This window comes from Neodiprion fabricii, chromosome 5 (assembly GCF_021155785.1).
Source record: "Neodiprion fabricii isolate iyNeoFabr1 chromosome 5, iyNeoFabr1.1, whole genome shotgun sequence".
Classification (NCBI taxonomy): Eukaryota; Metazoa; Arthropoda; class Insecta; order Hymenoptera; family Diprionidae; genus Neodiprion; species Neodiprion fabricii.
Genome location: NC_060243.1, coordinates 9,900,563 through 9,923,235, shown reverse-complemented (window position 1 = coordinate 9,923,235; position 22,673 = coordinate 9,900,563). Strand labels below are relative to the sequence as shown.

The window sequence follows — 22,673 nt, the reverse complement described above, 5'->3', positions numbered from 1 at the left end:
CTCCCGAATTTTTATCTTCCACTTTTATTTTATTACGATTATTTATTTACTTGGTTCGTTACGAGAAGTCTCACTAATTTATCGTAAGATAAATTGGTGATTTGTTCAAGATGTTTCCTTTTAAGTTTGTTGAATTTCTGAAATCTCCAGCTGGTTAAAACCTGGTCTTTGGTTACCTGGAAGACTTTTCCTTTTCGATAAACTAAAGTTGCCAAAATCTCTCTGATGAACTTTTACAACAGAAGTGGAACGACTTGAATTGAATAATGAATTCGAATGAATTTTTCCAGTGAACTTGATGATACAAGCGATGGGAAATTTGTAAATAACTTTATTTATTATTCACCAAACTTCTCAATTTCTACAACATATTTCACCGAATGCCTTCTTTAAACTTGAACTTATTTTCTGCCAATCAAACATTTACAAATAAGTCTAAATTAACTTGGAACTAATTTACAAACTATAAGCCAATGAACAAGCCTTTCCTACACAACCATTCATCTCCTTTGAGCTCAATGACGATTTGAATTGCTACGTATCAAAGCCACAGCCTCTCTTAGCTGCTGCTAGGCTGTCGAATGAAAAATTTCAGCGGCCATTCCAACAGTCCTGAATCACACGTAGGTACATGGACTTGGAACACGTTCAGGTAATTCGTTGCCTACTTTTACCCAACGGTTTTTTTGCGATCCTGCTGCAGATGACGTAAAGGCAATCAATTTATCTCCGGCAGTCTCTAATGATTTTATACTTCTTTTTTGACGTTTAGGATCTTATTAGCACTACTTATACTTACAGTGTCTGATCACGGAATGGTGAAGAAATTGATGTGAAATTATATCTGAAAGTGTTCACCTACACTTTGGTTTGGTGTTACAGGCGTTAAATTAAGTACCGAAAAGCGAAGGCGGACCTTTTTGTTTTTGGTTATAGTAAAAATTCGAAGGTATTTATTCGCACTTATTATTTCTGACATAGCACTTTTGATATTGTAGCTATAACATGTATCTACATATGTACACGGGCATATGTGCGTACAATTACAATGCTCCTTTTCCGCATCGATGAAACTCTCGTTTCTAATCAGGTGTAAACTGATAACCGATCGCAGTTATCAGTAGCGGCAATATTGACCGACAGATAAGAGAACCATTCGCGAATCTGTCGTCGGCCGATGACGGTGATACACGCTGCATGTATACAGGGTGACCAATTTCAACATTTCATCTACGCCATTCATTCGCTTGCGAGCACGTGTCGTGAGGATCGCTTAAAACCGAGATCTGGGTCGAGCAAACAAATTTTGCACACGTACTTGAATCGGCGTGTTTTTCTTGATGGTTTTTTTTTCTCGTTCTTTAAATCGCGATTGGAACGTGATCCGAAAATAGAATTTAAACGAAACTTGGAAAGATGTTGGGCACTGTGCGTGATAAGTTCTTTATTCTTACGAATTAAAAACAAATTCAATAAATTTATGAATGATGTATGTCTAATCTATGGATACATTAAAGTCGATGGAATTAATTAACATCGGGATATAATGAAACAAATAAATAAACTTGAAAAAAGTATCAACAATACTCTCTGTTCAATATTCTCACGTTATAGGAACGTTAAAATGAGATTCTTTGCATGACTTTGAAACTTTCACTTTATATAGTATATATTTAGAAGTTTATACACTCTGCAGAATACATGTTTCACAAACTGATAAAGAAAATAAGTTTCCTGTAAGTATCTGACGCGATAAATGCCTGCGTAAACTGACGTAATATTTGTTTTACTCATGCTAACCGCGTTGCTGCATGAAATCTTCTCCCTAAATTATGCCAACAATAATCTCTCGCTGTAAAGATCTAAGAATCGAACCCAACAGCGAACGGCCAAACATTCACCGTCAAAAATGTGGTGCTAAAATTAACCGACGTGGACTACACCGTAGTACAATTTTTTGGGTCAGTTAAACATCCTAGCATCGGGTAGCGATGGATGGACGTTACATAGTGTCAAATCGACACCAAGTCACAGTCCATAAATGGTCTTACATCAAATTTTCGCTTGTCGAAAGGTTTCATTTTGAATATGTGCATCGAAGCTGAATGGACCAAGTCAATCTCCTCGATTCCAACACTCGTAACGTGCTACTCGAACCTTGTGTTCATCGGTAATGAAAAGAAGTGTGAAGAGAGGATGGCCGCACCTTGATTTGAAACCTGACAGTGAAAAAGGAAAAAAGGAACGCGGCTCTTGGTACAGATGCTGTCTTTTCCGATTTAATTTTGAGCATGTGCATCGAAGGTCCATTCGCCAAGTCAATCTCCTCGATTCCAACACTCGTAACGTGCTACTCGAACGTTGTGTTCATCGGTAATGAAAAGAAGTGTGAAGAGAGGATGACCGCACCTTGATTTGAAACCTGACAGTGAGAAGGGAAAAAAGGAACGCGGCTCTTGGTACAGATGCTGACTTTTTCGGTAGCAAACTACGACTGTCTACGTGCCACGAGCCACGGTCGAATCTCCCTCCACATGAAATCCGCGAGGCGTTACTACCTTTTCATTTGTATATGAAAATTTCGCCCAGCGGAGGGGTGGATAATAAAAGTGACCGTGATACGGATATCAGGTGGCAGTACTACCTGGCAGACAATCGGTTGACACGTTATTAACACGGTGTACCAGTCTGGCACTTAGCCGATGTGCGTCGCCACTGTTGGACTGATCGCTTCACGGTTTCATTGCACATTTGTACCCACAGTTTTGCTGCAACGAATCAGGAGTTACGTACAGTTCCATTGTACATTGATCGATTGATACAGAGACTCGTTTTCTCAGTTTCGGATATCGCCGAGCAACGACATGTGTCGTAAACGATTTGGATTTAACACTACCAGAATCGTCAGGCATCCGCAAAATGGAATACAGGTTTGTGTCATGTTCATGGTCAATTCTGGTAGCATCCTTAAGTTGAGGAGAGGGTGTATAATTTGAATTACAAATTAAATCGTACGATTTACAAACAAATTGTATATCATGAAAAGTGAACTGACTCTTTTGCTGGCAACTTAAATTCAGTTTCGATTGATCGAGCTTGATGATCGAAAACTCTTATCGAGTGTTAATAATTAGGTTTTTTGGAGGGCGTGAAATGCTAAACTTTTGGCAAAGTGACGTATTCCTTCACTGTTGAAAATCTGTGTTGATGATCGAGTCTTCGATCAAGTTTGATCGATTGAAAATTCGGATCCATAACTAGAGACGATATAAAATGTTGCACTTGATTCTTGCTCGTACCAATTAAAACGCATCGATGCATTTACTGAAAATTAAACATGTAGCCTGCTTGTGAGTGAAATATTTTGCTATTCGATTAATTATCGGTCATAATTATTAGCCGTGACACACAAAATATATATTCATCTCGTTCAAATTTGAATATTCAACTTAACTTATTGGAAAAAGTCGTCGCGGAGAATTCATCAGTCTTGTAAAGTTAGCGAATTTGATTTTTGGCCATATTTATATACCCATTTGCGTCTCACGATTACATTCAAAATTATGATTATTTTTTATCGCGCCAGTTTTTATCGCTACATGTATTATATTATACGAAATATTCTGCAGAGTCGTGAATTCAATTCAAATATAAATTGCAGTGAAAGTATTTTTTCAAAACTTCATCAACAATTCCGCATATTATTTTCTTACACACTTCGTATACAGATTTCGTTAATTTCATACTCGACACAAAATTACATTATATTTTATTCTTTCTTAGGCTGTATTTGAATTTATTTCTACCGTATTAACAAATCGACAGATTGCAGAGTGACAATTCAAGATGATGATCTTCGAGAAAAGGATAGACGGTTCAATAGATGATCGTTGTTGTTCTCGTCAAGGATTATTTACGAATAGGTTCGGGGAAAGTTTTCTGCAAATTTGTTTGGCGTAGATAAACGATTATTATCGTTATACCGTACATCGACAGTCAAGAACATGTATTATTATCGGTTATCTTGCGTATTGCGTTATCTCGCAAACTCGCTTATCGCAAAACGATATCTCGCAGTTATGCTTAGGTACGTTACACGCTTTGGAGTTTCAATCAGTATTGCCGTATCTTGGATCGAGAAAACAAAAAAAAAAACAAAAAAATAATAAATAAAAGTACATAAAATTAAAAAAGAATAAACAAAGATCTGTTATATACAAAGTGCAGTGTTGATACTATCTCTGCCTGAACAATTCGTTATCTTTATATCGTATGCAGTTCGACCTTGCGATGCGTTTTATTTTTTATCCATTCGTTACAGTTACTCGACGTCATTGATTAGAAATCGAAATTTGAAATTTCCGCAAGTCTAAATCAACAATTTGCAGGAAATGAATTTATCGATTTAAACTTTGCCAAAACTCGCGATATATTTTCGATGAAAAATGGCTAAATTCACGGCTTCCGTAAATGTAATACGGTAATACAAATAAAACGCGTATTATATCGACGTTAATTATTTGTTAGTTAAAATCCAGCAGATCGTTCGTGACCCACTTATCGTTGCTAACCGACCAGCGGACAAGAAGCTGAGCTAACGCGACTGCATCTTGCCTACTTTTTATCCATCCACATATATATGGACAAAAAGTTCCATTGTTAGGATAACCCACGCTTACGAATAATAGTTGTGACCTGTTTTTATTTGCAACATACGTAACACACCTGCCCCATTTACACAAAATTCTTTCATCGTCGTTGCGTATGCAACAACCATTTATTACTTAACTCAACAATACGGTATTCGGGAGGAAATCAACTCTGTTGTTATTATTGTTATAGGTAAGAGATTTTTTTTCTAACTCTTATTCGTCGTATATAATATAGATGTGCCTGTCAAATGTAAACGATAACAATCCGGTTACAGTCCTGTCAATTAATTTGCTCGTCAGTTCGTTCATTAACATGTTATATCCCATTCGGAGGCTCTGGTACGATTAATATCGACGTTGAACATGTAAAGAAATTGTCGTTGACGATGAACGTTATCGGTTATCGATAATCCCGCGTAATCTGCAACAATCCATACATGGACTTGACTCTCTTTGATTATTTATTTAACATTGGCGTGTTACGTTGTGAGAGAAAAAAAAATATTACGTTACTTTTATTTCCAGAGAAAACAGGGAATATTTATAATGCATTTTATTGCGTAACTGAATTCAGTAGCGATGGTTCATTTTTATTTTCATTTACGATTTGTTCGATTCGATGTTTAAGTCGGATGGAAAGGCGGAAAAATTCTTGGAAGAAAGATGAACGGAATGAAAACTAGGTCGTTGTTGCTATTTTGAGAAACGGAAATAAACAATAGTATTATACACTGGTTGATTATGTAAATCTTGACATGTGACAGTCAGGGTAAATTTATGCTTATGCTCTTGCGATGAGAAAGTAAATTCACCGGTGAGAGTGAAAATAGATGATAGCGAAATTTGTGATCTAATTTTTGCAAATGTTTCACGAATTGTGAATCAAGCTAATAAATATTACAAATCTTCAGATCAAGTCTAGACCTTAGGTTTAAAGTTATCGTGGTGATTAAAATAAAAAATTATAATATAAATAAATGTGTAAAATATTATACGTGGATAGTCTCTATGTGTGAATGGATTTATTTATTTACCGAAGATAATCAATTCTTTCGAATGATATAGAAGAAAATGTTTCATTTATAATCGTGAACGAAATCATTATCTAATATATTATAATCAATATGAATATCATTTCTTCGTATATTAGTTTAATAACGATGCCTTTTATGAACAAAAAATATGAAAGTTGAGAATTTTTATATAAAAAAGCTTGTAGAAGTAAACAAAGACTTTCGAAATAATTGAGCTCAAGCTGTGGAATCCAAAACTTTCTATTCTATGAAACATTTCATTTGTTACAGCTGCTAGATAATTTTAGTAAAAAATGGGCATCGTCACACTGACGGCATAAAAATTGTTAACATTACGATAAAATCTGGTACAAGTGACCATTTACTGTAATTACAGTTGTCAGAACTACATCACTGCATTATTAAATCTGTTTATTTAGTTTACTACATTTTTTTCAGCTATACAAGGCCTTAGAATCAGTTTATTGTTGCACAAATATCAAATTATACTAACGGATAATATGATTTTCTGATCACAGCTACGAGACTAATATTCATCCTCTACCCAAAATTAAACATATTTCGATTTAGTCGAGTACTGTCTAACAATAATAATACTATCTCGAAAATATCTCTCATTGCAGTAAAACACGCGAAATCTTCAAAAGTCACGGTGCATATAAATTCCTCCCTTTAACCATAACGTCATATATTTCCCGAGGGTACGAAAATACGCTACTAAAAAAGAGAAACGTAGTATTGAAAAAGGAAAATGGGCAAAGCGACATCCGGTTTGCAAAAGCGCGTATAAAGTCAGGCGATGCGATGCATGTCCACAAATTTTTGCTCGCGTCACCGAGTGGCGGCGTCTAGACAATTAGAGCACCCTTTTCTCCTTGCCGGTGCCCACTTATAACATCCCGAGATCAGACGAGGAAGAATTCGTCAGAGAGCTCAGGGCGTCGCACTTTACACGAATAGGAATAGTCGGCGGCAGGTTTTTATTCCGTTTTTTGGTTCGTTCTCGTGAATTTTTTTGTTTTTTTTTTTGTTTCTTTTTTGGAATTCCATCGCTGCGGCGCCGCCGCTCGACCAGAATAGACGCGGCTTAATTTTATGTCTCGTATTAATATCTAGGCTGGACACGGATGCTGCAGGTCTCTTTCTCCAGAAAATGAGCTTGAAGTTGGTAACGTTTAGATAATTTATAGAATTCTCTGCTCGAAATTTAGTAACGAGCGAGGGGTTAACCATTTCTGAAGTCCGGTGTACACGTTGCTCAAAGTCGCTTGAAGTCACGTAGAGTCAGTGAAGTCAGTCAAATCAGGGAATTCGCTTGACGTCAATTGAAGTCATCTGAAGTAGGTGGAATCACTTTAAGTTACATCAAGTCACCTGAAGTCAATGAAGTTAGTGAAGCCATTTGATGTCTCATAAAGTTACTTGAAGCGAGGGGTCAACCATTCCAGAAGACCGGTGTACACGTTGCTCAAACTCACTTGAAGTCACCTGAAGTTAGTGGAGTCACTTGAAATCACATAATGTCAATGAAGTCATTTGAAGTCTCATGAAGTCACTTGAAGCGAGGAGTCAACCATTCCTGAAGTCCGGTGTACACGTTGCTCAATGTCACTTGAAGTCACGTAGAGTCAGTGAAGTCAGCAAAAGCAGTCAATTCGCTTGAAGTCATCTGAAGTCATCTAAAGTCAGTGGAGTCACATGAAGTCGCGTGAAATCATTGAAGTCAGTGGAGTTACTTGAAGTCACATGAAATCAATGAAGTCATTTGAAGTCTCACAAAGTCACATGAAGTCGATGAAGTCATTTCAAGTCTCATAAAGTCACTTGAAACGAGGGGTCAACCATTTCTGAAATCCGGTGTACACGTTGCTCAAAGTCACTTGAAGTCACGTAGAGTCAGTGAAGTCAGCAAAAACAGTCAATTCACTTGAAGTCATTTGAAGTCAGTGGAGTTACTTGAAGTCACATGAAGTCACCTAAAGTCATTGGAGTCACTTGAAGTCACTTGAAGTCACATGGAATCATTGAAGTCAGTGGAGTTACTTGAAGTCACATGAAGTCACCTAAAGTCATTGGAGTCACTTGAAGTCACTTGAAGTCACATGGAATCATTGAAGTCAGTGGAGTTACTTGAAGTCACATGAAGTCACCTAAAGTCATTGGAGTCACTTGAAGTCACACGCAGTCAATTGACTTCAAGAAGTTTTTTGAAATCTTACAGTCATAAAGCCAGGTGTACGTTCAATCGACGCAGTGTAATCGACCCACTCGGTAAAAAGTAGTTAAGTGAAAAATATTCATATTTTGACGATTCGACTCCTTCGTAGTTGCATTAAAATTTTTGGGTTCTTCGAGGATATTACACAGAATACGCGTTACTGATTGTTCGTCGATACTGATCGAATTATGAAGTAACGTTTGAGACAATTAGGTATAATTATTCGCATATCATCACTGCCCAAACAGTAGTTATTTCAACTAGATATCCGAACTCAAACTTGATTCTACAAAAGTTGAACCCAATCTCACGTATCTCTCTTCTTTGAAACCAATTAACTAATTGCTTGCAGTATTACTACTTTTAATCCTATTTCAGGCAAATAAACATCCATTATTATGACAAAGAAGGTTTTCCAAGAGCAATTCTCCCATAAGACTCAATTTCTTCGGCAATAACACTCCGCTAACATTTATCAAAGGCATTCGAACCAATTCTTGTACTTTTTTCCCTACAGAATTTTGATCCAGTTTATCAATCAGTCTACTAATAATGCAACGCAATTCACTATCCTTTAAATTACGCGTGCAGAAACTGTCAGATTAGATTTGTGCTAGCAGAATTTGTTCACCAAACCAGCTTTAAAAAAGTGGTCAAGTTCGATATCGATGTCGAGCTTCTAATTCCAACAAGATATTCCGGAATCGAAACGGATAACGAAACGGAGCTATCGAATCGCCTTCAAACCTTTTACCAAAAAAAAAAAAAAAAATGCGTCAAGATAGAAACTTCAGCATCATCTCTTACGTGAACTCAACGCACGCTGGAATTAATTGAACACGTTGCATTTGAGGTTAGGAATAATTAACGAAGGTGCAAGGTACCACCGAAGCATGAACTTGCAGCGTGAATTACTCACCGAACTTTCGGTTCGTTGACTCTATTTATAAGCAGATCCACTGTCCAAGTCTAACAATAAATCCTAGCGCACCGTTTCGTCCTGCAGTATAAATGGTATTGACTCATTCGCGCGCAGCCAACGCAGTCACTTACACCATACTTCTCTATTTCTCCGCCAAAACGGACGCAGAAATACACCGAAACTCCGCGTCGAGATGTTCTCCAAGATTTCGCTGGCGCTTGAATTTCAATTTCTAGCTCATGTCGTGATTCATATGCCGCAGCCATCTTCCGACGGTATTTTAACGCCACTTGCTCCAGTTATGCGTTATGGTGGACTTGACGGGACCCGTAATTGGGAATGCTTAGGAACGTGTGTGTGCTTCATTTATCAAGTTGAAGTTAATAACGATTTGTGCTGAGGAAAAATCCTTATTTCGCCATTTTGGAATTGTTTGAAATTCAGTAAACTGTAATAAAAAAAAAAACATACTCTTAGATCCTTCGAAGTCACTGTAAAAATAAGAATACTAACTTCGGCCCTGTATTCATTTTAGAATCGTGTTGACATGATGTTCGAAACTAATTATGCAAGCTATGTTTGCACATTGGATAATGTCATTATGTGTGCATTAATTGTATCAAATATTCTCGAAAGTGTTCCTGACTCGACCGCATATCGTCGTACATATTCCATCGAGATAAAAATCTCGGTGCAGAAATGTATATCTTTAAATCGTGAATGATAAATTTTTGCAAGTAACAACTTTGATCGTTCTTATATCGGACATTGAATAAGCCTTGAAAACAACCCGAATGACAGATAAAGGAAGTGTCTATTCATTGCTTGAGAGGGGAACAAAACTAATATTAATAAGAATTAATTCTGCATGTAATATATTTGCAGTTAATTTGTTATTCATTTTTGACAGGGAACCATAATATTCAGATTTTGCAACTCATGCTGATCCTGCAGCACCTGAATCAATTTCCACTCGGAATAATATAACGCCTAAACGACAAGGCGTTATTTGTGAACTGTATTACGTTTGGCAAAACGTTTGAGAAATTGCTTCAGATTTAAAAAATAAATCTTTTTCGGTTGTCTTGTTTATCCTTTGCAATCCTGATTGTAACTTAATGTGCAATAATTGAGCCGTTGTTGGCCAAAAGTTGACAAAAAATATTGCTTTCGTCAAACGTTGTATCTTCCATGCTCTTGAAGATTTCAATCAGATTTTTCTCATATTGTACAGAACTTGGGACAAAATATATGGAATAATAATTTTTTCACAACCAATCGTTGATGATTAATCATTTTTAATATCGTCACTATAAAACCTCTCAAGTTATTCTCGAGAATTGATTTCTGCCATGCAGTAACTGTGTTGTTTCATTCGTGCTCACCATCACCAGCTCAAATATCTTTGCTTGAGATTCTTTGAACGGTTTTCTCTCGTTTCCGAACTTTTGCTCCAAACCGTAGGTCCCATTCATCCGTAAATATTCATTGAACCGGTTTGCCTTCAAAACTCCTGCTCCGTAATGTACACTCGTCCACAGTGATTCTGAGACGGCTGATTTTCTCCACGGGTCGGTCACGTTGGCAACGCCGAATCAACCCGCAACGCCACTGGCGGTCAGCTGCGAAACAGGCTCAATTTTTCTTAACACAACATAACGTAACCCGTGACTGTAGAATTCTTACTTTTGGGTTAGATTTTACGGTCATGGGTTGTGTTACACATCCGTAAGGTGAACGCAGATGAGTCACCCTGTCCGTCGTGACCGTTGAATTTAGCATGTTTAGGTTAGATTTCACAGTCATGGGTTGTGTTACGTTTGCAAAGATTTAGCCGCCGGTGGCGCTGCGGTATGATTTCGGCACTGCCAACGTAACGGACTCGCAAAAATTACTCAGCTCAGAATCACTGCGGCCAATTGTACGCTTGTTGCTCTCGGACATCGGCAGACTCGATAATATACTGGTGTATATACCATAGTGCGTGCGTCACGCGTGTTTCCGGCGTCAGTAACCCTCGATCTCAGCTGAGATAGAACGTAAGTCGAGACCAATAATGATTCATCATGGTCGATGTACCCGCGCCATCGTTGTAATTCCCTCAATTATGAATTCCGTCAACGTTCTCGCATTCGCTCGTCCGACCGGAGGAAACACGTGGAGACTCGTAGACCGGGTCGTGAATTTTTATAAACCGATTTACAAATGGCGCATTCGTTTCATTCATACAATTTACAACACACGTTGTTCGGGTGTGTTTAATTCGGTTCGATCTGGCAATTGGATGCCGAAATTTATGACATTTTCATGCTGAAATCCTCACTTGAAAACTCGGGGTCGTTACGGAAAAGTTTCCAACTTTTCGATGGTATCGTTGAAATAATGGCTTTATTTCTGTTCGGGCAAGTCTGAAAAAATCCTTTGTGTCTTGTTTTTTTATTTATTTTTTTTTACAAAAAAACGTGTTTTCATGATTTTGCTAGAAATCTGTCTGTCCGCAAATGAATTTCACATTTCGAAAGATCAGACTTTATTTTACACAAAAAAAAAAAAATACTATGGATTGTACGTACAGTGTATCTTTTTCTCAGCGACAATATCAATTGCTAAAAATCTGATGTCTCTTTTTGTAAACGATAAATTTGTAAGTTATCCAAATTTTTGGGGGATACTCGCGTATATTATTACACGTGATAATATATCAAAATCGCAGCCAAAGCAGAATTTTCGTACCTGATCTACCTACCGTATCTGTATATGTATATATGAGAGTGGTTAAGAAAAAAGGTTTTTTTTTCTTTCTTACCCCATAAAATGTTAGTGTTTGATACAAAAAAGCAAAAAAATCCTCCAAAATATGAACTCTCTAGCTCAAGTCTAACAGATCGCTATTTTAAGATTGTTTAGACATTAGAGCAATGTAAAGATGAAAAGTTGAATCTATGAGGTGTTGTTAATCGTTATTAAATATGTATACAATAATATTTTGAGAATGATCTGACTTGTTGTTTTTGTGTAATCAATTATTCAAAATTGGATCTTTATCTTGTATACAATAAGCCAACATTATTGATAGAATTTAACCACAACTGCTGAAGATAAACATACAAAAAACTGTAATTCATATTAATCAATTCTCTTAGATCACGCAAAAATGATGAAAAACGTATTCTGACGTGTCGTTTTGTAAATATTTTAATCCAAATGATCAAAAAATCACATAATATCAGTCAGCCATACTTAAAATTGAATATCATATCTGACTCGTGAAAGTGTGGCAACGTCGAATAAAAAAAAAACCTTTCCATTTTATAATTTTCTTCCTTGAAAAACGTCCGTTGTGTCGAAATTGAGTTATTTCATTACTAATTTTGTAAATTTGTTATTAAAATTCGACTAAACACTGGTAAAAAAAAACGTACAGCTGTTAGATGCGCTGTTGTCAGATCTATTTTATAGGGAAAAATATTTGAATCGAGAGACGTTTATTATTGTTAGTAAGTAAATAATTAATTGAATCCTATTGAAAGTGATCTTAGGTGACATTTAAATTTAAGTTATTAATTTAGATGTTCACGTTTTTTATTTTAGTCCAAAAAAATTTGGATTTTATTATGACTTACGGGTTACTGTAGGTATTATATGAATGGGAAATAAAAATTAAAAGAGCGATCTGTTAGACTTGATTTGGAGAAGCTATCTTTTGGGAGGATTTTTTTTCTACAAAACGCTAACATTTAAAGGGTCGAGTGCGTAATAAAAAAATTAAAAAAAAAATTCTATTTAACCACCCTAATATATTTTGAATCATAGAGAGGATTCGAAATTGTGTAAAACCGCGTGATTTTACCAGATAAGATGTATTACATGTGAAATTGCATAAGTTACCCAACTTTGTTATCTAAAAAGTTGTGGATCGGTCATTTCTATTTATATTCGTTTTATCAACGCTTGTCAAATATTTTGACATTATCTAAGTTTCAATTCAGTATTATTTCTGTAACATTATTTCTTTTCTCCTCAAATCAATGAAATTACCGTCTTTGGTTGAATATGTTGAAACATACCATAATACTAAATACAATAACCCCGCAGGTACGGAAAAAATGTCATACAATATATTCCACGCGAAAAATTTTCTCGCGTTTAAAAAAAGTACGAATACTTTTTCACTACTGACGATATTTGAACAAAATCAATATACTTGTATCATCATTTTCACGACTCGGATAATTTTTTCAGTATCAAATCCGTCATACTTTCTATCAGATCGGTGAAATATATTAAAGTAAATAAAAAAAAAAAAAATAATGTCCGATTATATTTACATACTGATCAACAAAATTTGTTGCATCTGCAATAGCAGAATTAATTTAAATCGCTGTTTCGTTTGAAATTTACTTGAGTAGTTTAAAAGAATTGCAGTTCTGATCAACTTGTCGGTAAATTATTAGAGATTTAAAAAAAAAATTTAAGCTTTCGTACGATTCAATTTTTGAACCGATTAGTTCGACTGATTCGATCAAGTATCGATCCGAGTATCGATCAATCGACCGAAATCAATTCATCTACCATGGATAAGTCAAAAATCGAGTATTCAAGCTTTCGAAAATTGACCAAATGACAGGAACGAATAACGAAACTGTGTAAAAAACCGCGACGTTGGACCCTCCGTCATTTGCTCGGGTTCTTGGTTCCCCAAATCCCTGACCATTCGAACATAGCGTCGTCGCGTCGCGGCGTCGGCGTCGTTCGTATCGATTCTCGACCACCCCTGCAGTTTACACCCACTGAACTCGGAGGGTGGGACGAGCCTCGTAAGCTGGAATTCCGTTCGTCGGCGACCTTAGCCAAGATTTCATTCACAAGATTTATCGATGCATCTCTGTACGGCCGGAAAATACGCGCCACGATTCGCTTTTTCCTTTCTTTCTTACACTGAGAGAAATTTTTAGTTCCGGTTACCGCTCGGTCCTTAACTATTTTCATTTTTTACCAAAATCGAAAAATATAGTTCTAGGTAGAAAATGAAAATTAGTTTTGCAGCTTTTACCGGAAAGTCTAGTATCCGTTACTATTCTTCCTCATGACGATCACTGTTACTAGATTTTCTCGTAACTGATGCGAAAATTTAATGCTTGTGCAAGAATAAATTGACGTTAAAGCCTTGTTCAACTAAAAAAGTATAGTAAACCGAAGAAACTGATTTTGCGTTTCAATTACCAAAAAAGGATCGACGATAGCGCAAAATGGTTAGGCGTACCTCGTTTTTCGTAATACCAACAATATTCAAACAGTTTTTTTAACGATACTTGTTTTACTGAATTTTACAAGTTACTATGACAAATGAAATTTTTCTCAGTGTAAGCACGATGACTTGACGATGTCTGTGAATTTATTACTCGATCCCGCACGATCGGAGCGAAATATTATTTAATAATACTGTTTAAACATTTCGAGTCGATTTAAAGAAATGAAGTAGATGGTTAAAGTCATCAAGAATGTCTTTGAATTAAATCGTGAATATTGAATACAAACTCTGTAGACACCCTGTAAATAAAGTTGTTGTTCTTTTTTCTCGGAGGTGAATAAAAATTAATCTTTAAATTGAATCGAAGTATCACGTAATTCAAAATATCCTTCTTCTAGTAGATAAATTACAGCTTAAACTTTGGCAAATGATATGGAAATCGAATTCTTAGAAATATCTTAGTTTGTTGTATAATTTTTAAAATAGAAATAATAAATCGAATTTGGATTCGTTATCCTCAGCATCGAATTTAAATATTTGATAAATATGAGACAAACCGTTCAGTTAATCATTTTCAAATTTTATTTACCTGACAAAGAGTTGTAAAAAATTATTTTTGAAACAGCCAAAGAATCAGGTTCTCATCTTATCAACTTGCTGAAAATATATTTGCTAGTCAAATTGTTTCAACCTTTGCAATTCATCCGAAGAATCTAACGAATCAATGAAAAAATTCGACAACGCCCAGATCGATTTCTTTTTTTTTTTTTTTAATTATTAATTATCGCTGCGCAGGCGTGAAAAAGTTTTCAATCACCCTTAAAATCACTTCTCTGTAAATTCTCATTACGTTACGACAGGTTTTATTTATTGCTAGATACAAGATATATCTGATCGATCGATGTGCGGTGCGTGACTTGATTGTGTTGATTAAAAAGATAAAATTATTACCGATTTATCCTAAATTATTGATCACAATTCACACAGACGTTGGAGGCGCATCTTCGTTCAAAAACATGTCACTAACAGTAATGATCGAGAAAAATTAAACACAGAAATATATGTATATGTAGCAGAAAACAGTGAGTCAGGAAATCAGTGGTATGCTTCATTTGAAAATTGTTAAAACGAATACATAAACAAAACTTTAATCTAAATAGTTCAGTGACAAATAATTTATGGCAAGTTAAATTTTCAAGCACCCTAATGCATTATGTAATGCCAAATTAGTATAAATTTGTCAGACGACAGTGAATAGCTGGTTCGTTTGTAAACGAATTCAATTCGACACAAATCACCTCACATGAATTTTTCATAAAATCAATATATTTCTTATAAGAGATGAGTAAGAATTGAATTTTTGGCGGTCCGTCCAAGATACAGAAAAACAAAACGAAGCTAAGATTTATAGAAATTGTTTATAACGTGCAGTTATGTTAACAAAAAATTGAAATATTTAAAAAATAAAACGGCAGAATAGTACGATGTCTGAAAAGTTGTTGAGCTTTTTTCTAGCAAATCTGTTTGTATTTTTAAACGAATATTTTTATCTGAATTATTTCTTAATTAAATCTCAAATTTTTCTGGATTTTTTCATTTGGTTAAATAAATTTTTATCGAAAAGATTTTACGATATTGAAAAGTACATCTTTTGAGGCACTTGTAAAAAAACATTTCATTGGATAAAATATAAAAACGTCTAGGAAATATATCTTTTCTCCGGCAACGTCTTTTTTTTTTTTTTTTGCGGTGGTTGTTATAAAACTGGAGCCGTTTATCTAAAATCTAAATCACAGGAGATTATAACGGTGTATTGCATTTTGAAGTGTCTGAGCGAAGGATTTTTTATTTTCTTGAAAGAATTAGTTTTCATTGCATTACAAAAAAAAAAAAAACAAATATTAGCAGCACAAAAAGTTATTTGTTTTTTTAAAATCGTTGTATTGAAGAAAAAAAAATTGAAATTCTAACAAATCCTTCGATAAGACCCTTCACAACGCAATACATTAATTGAAATAATGTCCCGAGGTTGTAGTTTCAAATACGGTTCTGGAGTTATCATTGCCACTGCAAAAATAGGTTCAAAACAGGTTTCTCTAATTCTTGATATTTCATTACGACAAAATTTTACAAATACCTACTTGAGGCATCAATTATTCAATGCCATTGAAAGCTTTTCAATTAATAGATTGCGCAACTTGTGCGCAAAATAGGTCATTCCCACACAAGTCGAGTTTGTCGTCCGAAAATAGCGACGGCGACAAAAGAAATGAGTGCGAGAAACACATATGCTTACGTGATGCACGTCTTATTTATTTCCTAACCGAGTGCGCAAAATTCGATTTTGTGTACCCAAATGTGTGCGCTAAATATTACGATACCGCTCTAGTGCGGAATCTAAACTAAAATATCTTTTCGTGTCGCGTAACTAGATACTTTCGTCTTATTTCAATACGTTCGATACTTACAAAATTTGATTTCGCGTGCCATAATGAGTGCGCAAAATATTACAATCTCGCACTAGTGGGGAAATTGAATCGAAATATCTTTTCTTCTAGTGTAACTAAACACTTTAATTCAATGCCCACACTAGTGCGGGAAAACACTATTTTTGCGCACTCAGTTAGGAAACAAATATTTAATGTGCTTAGGTAAAAAAATTCATGAAAATCACGTAATTCTTTCACGTAAATTTCAATACGTTCGATACTTGCTAAGCTCGATTTCGCGTGCCAGAATGAGTGCGCAAAGTAGTATATTCCCGCACTAGTGTGGAAATTTAATCGAAATATCTTTTCCTCTGGCGTTACCAAAGACTTTGATTCAATGCTCACACTAGTGCGGGAATATACTATTTTGCGCACTCAGTTAGGAAATAAATATTTAATGTACCTGCGTAAAGGAATTCATGAAAATCACGTAGTTGTTCCGATTCCAACTAAACAAAATCTCCCTAATCGAAAGCGCAACCTCTTCCCAACTTCTCTCACCCCCCCAATAAATCCTAATTGCACAAATAACGGTGGAATATGATTGATTTTCAGGAAGGTGAGGCGGACGCCCGCGTCGCCAACGCGTCCAAGCTGGCCTCCGTCGAGGATGACGCGGGTCCAGAGCGCTCCGCCTCGATAGCCCTGCAGGAGGCTGATAACCGCGTCGTCGCCAACCTGGAAGGGACCAGGAGTTCCCTGCACGGCCCGAAGGTCGCACGCAGGCTGAACGCAGCCGCCATCCGCGTTCGACCTGCGCCATCCACTTGCGACGCCGAGACGATTACAGGTCGGTCGGCTTTTCAGTATCAATCTTAGCACCTACATTTCGGGGGGGGGCAGCTTGGGCGATCTAAAATCGTAACTATTTTTACAATTTTTTTTTTTTTTTTTTTTTTTTTTTAAGAACATGAAAACACTTTGAGGAATTTGAGTTCGAAGGTTTCGTTATTTATAGTTTCAAGAACATTTTAGAATTTTCTCGTTGAAGTTAATAACAAAATGGCAGCATGGCGGATGTAAGTAACGAACGACTCCGAACTTGAGGGCTTTTGTGGTGGCGCATCTTCCGACATCACTGTCCAACTTGTCCAACAGATGGACAAAATTTTTTGATTTAAAAACAACTCTTCGGGTTCAAGTTCGTAGCCCAGTTGTTAAGAAAAAAAAACGATTTGAAATATATTATATTGACGAAATATTTTTAGAAAAATTTTAGGATCGATATTCAAAAATATAGCCACGAGCTTTAATCGATGAACGAGTTGCAAAGATTGTATACAAGTTTCATGTTGATCGGATAAAAGTTGACCGAGGAATCTGCGTTACCGGATTAAAAACGTGGTCGTTTATTACTTATATGCGCCGTGCCGACATTTTGTTATTAATTTGGATGAAAAAATTCTGAAATGTTCTTGAAACTGTGTATAATAAAGCCTTCTAGCTCAAATTGCCTTAGGTGTTTTCATTTTCTTTTTGAAAAAAATAATTCTCAAAATAGGTACGATTTCGGTCGTCCAATGTTCATGATTGATAATATTCGAAAGGTTTTTTGCGCATCGTACATTTTCATCGCAGGCAATTGAAATTTTTTTTTTTTTTCAAAACCTGTACTACCATAGTTTAAAAATTGGTAAAAGCATTCTCTTATACGACTTTTTTTTTTCATGGAGTTAAGAATTGAAAAACCGTTTTTTGCCAAAATTTCATCGAATTCTCACCTCAAGGCACTAGCATAAAGATTTGGTCCAAAAAATTATATCGATTTTTCAATATTTTTTGATGTGGGTGTTAAAAGGACTTCTTGCGTCAGATTTTTATGAACTTTCTCTTTTTTTTTTTCATTATCGAAAAATATCAACTGAGAACAAACTTATTGTTACTACAAAAAACTATGTTTTTCAGTATGGCGGACATCAAAACTCAAAATTTGTCTGTCCGATTGACTTAAAATTTGGACACAACGTTGATTGTAATATTGTCTATAGAACAAACGGATGATTTTGAAAACTGTTCATTCGATTTTTTTTTGCTATAATTAAGAATCTGACCAAATTTCAAGTCAATCGGACGAATAAAATTTGAGTTCCGATGCTCGAAGTTTCGAAAAAAGTAGTTTTTTCAATTAACAACAAATCGGTTGTCAATTTATTTGAAAGTAGAGAAACAAAAATATACCGAAATCATGAAAAATGCTTAGAGATCGATGCTTTCTTTCGGATTGTTGAAAATCTAATATAAGATTTGTAATGTTTTACCCTACGACGGTTAATATCAGTGGAAAAACAATTTTTTCTGCAGAGTAAAAAATTGTCAACGATTTTCTTCGTGATCACAATCGGCATCGTTTCAATGTTGCAAGACTGAATATTTAAAAAAACATCAGAAGTAGAAAAACACGAGGGAATGTTCGGTGAATTTGTGCGACTTTAAAACAGACGAGAATTTGTTCATCCAGATTGATATTTTGATATAAGATGTTCGCGTTATTGTGAAACTTTAAACTTTCAAGCTATTTAAAAAAAACAAAACCTTATGGGAAATATTCTGCGCGATTAAAAGAATTATACGAAAATATCGATAAATACTTTCGGTTTAAACAATTTTGAGATGGTGTTTTGAGGATTATTTACCGACAAATATTTTCAGTCGACTCAATTCAATTATTAAATATGTCTCGTGACCTACTATAAACGTTTATTCAATTCGAATAAACTCAACCTTACCGCTGGATAAACGTTGAAATCAAGCTCGTTTAAATCAATCATAGCTGTCGGTAAATTAATATAAAATTTGTTTACCTTCGCTTTGATTAAATAAAGAAGACGGAAGAATAATCATTAGATATACCTGTAATAAAGAATTTCCAAGTTACGGAAATGAAATTTTCTCATCTGAAATTGATCTTCGTTTTCAAATTCAGGATTTAACATTCAAACAGCATGTCAATTTTTCATCAATCCCAGAATTCACAGGTTTCGAATTCACTCACAACTCACCAATTACAGAGTAAAAATCAATGACTTGTTTGAAATACAACAACTACTAAGACCTGAAAATTTTCACGACACGTCAATTTGCACGATATGAATTAAAAAAAAAATCCAAAATACGCACAAATTACACAACTGTTCGCTAAATCTGTCAGGCCCACCAATTTCACGTCTATTCTCCTTCACCGGCCGGATTTGACGAGATCAATCAACACGATAATCACTTGATTCGCTGTCCAATCAGCATCGCAACACGAGTTTTTATTTCACCTTCTTCCGATAATATTCGATCGTGCGACGAACACCGGTATACAAAAATATCACCTCGATTCGTTCCTTCAACGACATGAATTACCACCGATCGACCGAAACGTTTCACCCTCCATCCTTTCCTCCCCGATGCCTTCCGGCCAAACGATTAGCTTTTCTTGAAAACCACAGGGTACCGTAAATTATCCCGCGTCAAAATGTTGAAAACTGCAACTCTCAACCGCACTTCCGCGACGTTCTTATCGTCGATACACTTCGGACTAAGAGAAAGAGAAAAAGGGAGATGTCAAAGACGAATGTCAGAGTAGTTGCCAGAAAGAGGCTCCACCGCAAACTGCCCTTGTTCGATGCTTATACGGTGAATTTTATAGAAGAGAACCGGTGGGTGAAGTATAATGCGGACAGAGGAGTTTCATGGTTTCGTATACGTGTGTAAAAAGGCATGTGCCGCTCTGCCTGCCATTGGACACCGTGGCAAACGATGATTACTTCGCTATGCGGGAGATAATGTGCCATGCAGGCTGCTCCTCGGCGCTCCCCTCGTCATCATCATCATCATCATAATCATCATCATCATCATCATCATCATCATTACCGTAGCCATCCCACCATCTCCGGTATCGTCATCATCATCATCATCATCATAATTATTATTATTATTATTATTATCATTGCCTGGACGACGATCAACCTTCCTTACTTATTTACTTACTTGCTTTCACATCTCGTTGGAAATTCGTTATTTATATATCGTTCGTGTACTTTGTTTGGATGTTAACCGTGTCGGATGTTGGGAGACTGTGCGTTACACTTGTATGACTTGTGCCACTATCTCTCGTATCGCGAGTGAAGAAGAAGAAGAATCGAAACGCGAGTTCGTTGAATCAACTTGTTGTACAATTAAGAAACACACGGAGGAAGGAAGAAGACCAACGCGCCTAATTACACGCCATGGGCGAGGGTTCGTGATTTAACCTGATCGCTAATTCCGCTGGAGATGTATTTTTTTTTTTTTTCCTCTTTTTATTTTTTTTTTTTGTGGGGGAAAAGCGAGAGCGATGAATGGCCACGTGTACAGTCCGGTGAAAACAATTTTCGTACGAATGAGAATTGTAAAATAAAAATCGAATGAGGAGAATATTGAGGATGGTCGGGTTGAATTAACGATATAGGTAGGAACGATTTAAGGAAAGGAAAAAAATTGAAATACAATTACGAATTTGTGAGGGAAATCAGGTCGGATGTTAAGTTTTGTTCGTAACACTTTGAATTGGTACTTTTTTAATTAATTCCGTACGCGATAATCGCGCTTTGTATATCGATAAAATTTACTTACTCGTGGGGTGAAGGAAACGTCCTTTGAATCTCCCGAGAAAAAAATCTTAAAATTGTAAGCTATGGCTTGGATAGTAATTTTTCATTGCGAAGTTGTTTGAAATTGAGAAGTATTCGTGAGATTTGATCGATTCCACTCAAAATTGATTTGTTCTGTTTAGCCAACTGTTTTATACAATTTCACCGTAACGATCGAAGTTTTTTTTATTTTTTTTTTTTATTTTCCCAATACTCACGATCAGTTAAATACTGATATTTGTTGATGCAAATTCATGTCCGTGTAATCTTAGAGAATTGAATATCGAACAGCAAAACGTTATGAAAAAATTGCGTCCCGGTGAAGTTAATAAGAAGGATAGTGGACTGAACAAAATGAGCCAAGCTAGAATGAAATCGATCGTATCTGATGGATATTTCTTAACTTTAAAACACTTTGAAATGAAAAATTCATGTCTGAGCTAAAGCTTGTGATTTTAAGATTTTCTATCGGGAGATTTAAGTAAAATTCTCTTGGCTCACGAGTAGATAAATGTCATTAATATCCAATATAAGAATACTGATCAAAGTGTATAAACTACCTTAATTAAACAACTCTACTAGACATCAAGTTGTACTGTTCTATTATTTTTTTTTTTTTTTTTTTGTTCACCTAAGGAACATTTCGTACAAACACAAATTCACTGAATATTATAAGCCAAATTTTAATTGCGCATGGATCTTGAATTTTTACGCGATTCTTTAATTTATGATTCTTGAAAAACAATTCGGGTCTGTTGGCCTCTGTTCTATAAAAGGAAAATTATTGGAATCTAAAAAAAATTGTTCGAACCTTCCGTAATTGGTTGAGCAGGTATTCGTGCCGTGATTAGTTAAAATTAACCGAACGACGTGCGTCCAATTTTTGATAACTTATCTCCCAGTCATTATATAATTATTATCGTTATTTTTATTATCATTTTTATTGCTCCAAGTGTAAAATATTCCCGGAATTCGTGATTGTATACCTATTGCGAATAATGTAAAGATTGAATCTGATAATTTTTTATCAGAAGTGACGGAAAGATTAGGTATAGAAACGCGTAAATTTAGCAAGGTAAAAGTAAAGATCTGTAAATTATTACGTGCCTATCGAATTCGTATCTTGTACAGCTTCCGTTATTGTTGTTTAATTTCATACAACTGAAACAAACTGCGCTTCTTGTTGAAAAGATAAATCAATTACTGAATTTGTAATTCATCGAGAATTAACTTGAAGTACCCTTCCGTTTTGTTTTAATCTAGAATTTCATTTCAAGTTGATAATGGTTTTAAAACTTGACAGATAAAATTTGCTATCAATTTCATTAGGATAAAGTCGTTTATTGGATTTCCATCAAATTAAAATATTCGTGAGCTATGATCGTTTTTTTATGAAAATGCTAGATAAAGAAATACCCGGTATTAAAATTACAGTTTAGCTATCGATTTCTCATTTTTTACTTCAAATCACTTTAAAGTAGTTGAAAATTT

At 35.5% G+C, this 22,673-nt stretch overlaps 1 protein-coding gene across 1 annotated transcript in view; it reads left to right on the top strand.

Moving 5' to 3' along the window:
• The first annotated feature begins 2,652 nt into the window (after positions 1 to 2,652).
• LOC124181958 (trafficking kinesin-binding protein milt) overlaps positions 2,653 to 22,673 on the top strand; it is a 98,253-nt gene continuing 78,232 nt past the window's right edge. Inside the window, exons 1-2 of the mRNA XM_046568720.1 lie at positions 2,653 to 2,930; positions 17,122 to 17,356. Of these exons, the coding sequence (XP_046424676.1) occupies positions 2,865 to 2,930; positions 17,122 to 17,356 (301 nt within the window). The 5' untranslated portion in view covers positions 2,653 to 2,864. The remainder of the gene's footprint in view (positions 2,931 to 17,121; positions 17,357 to 22,673) is intronic.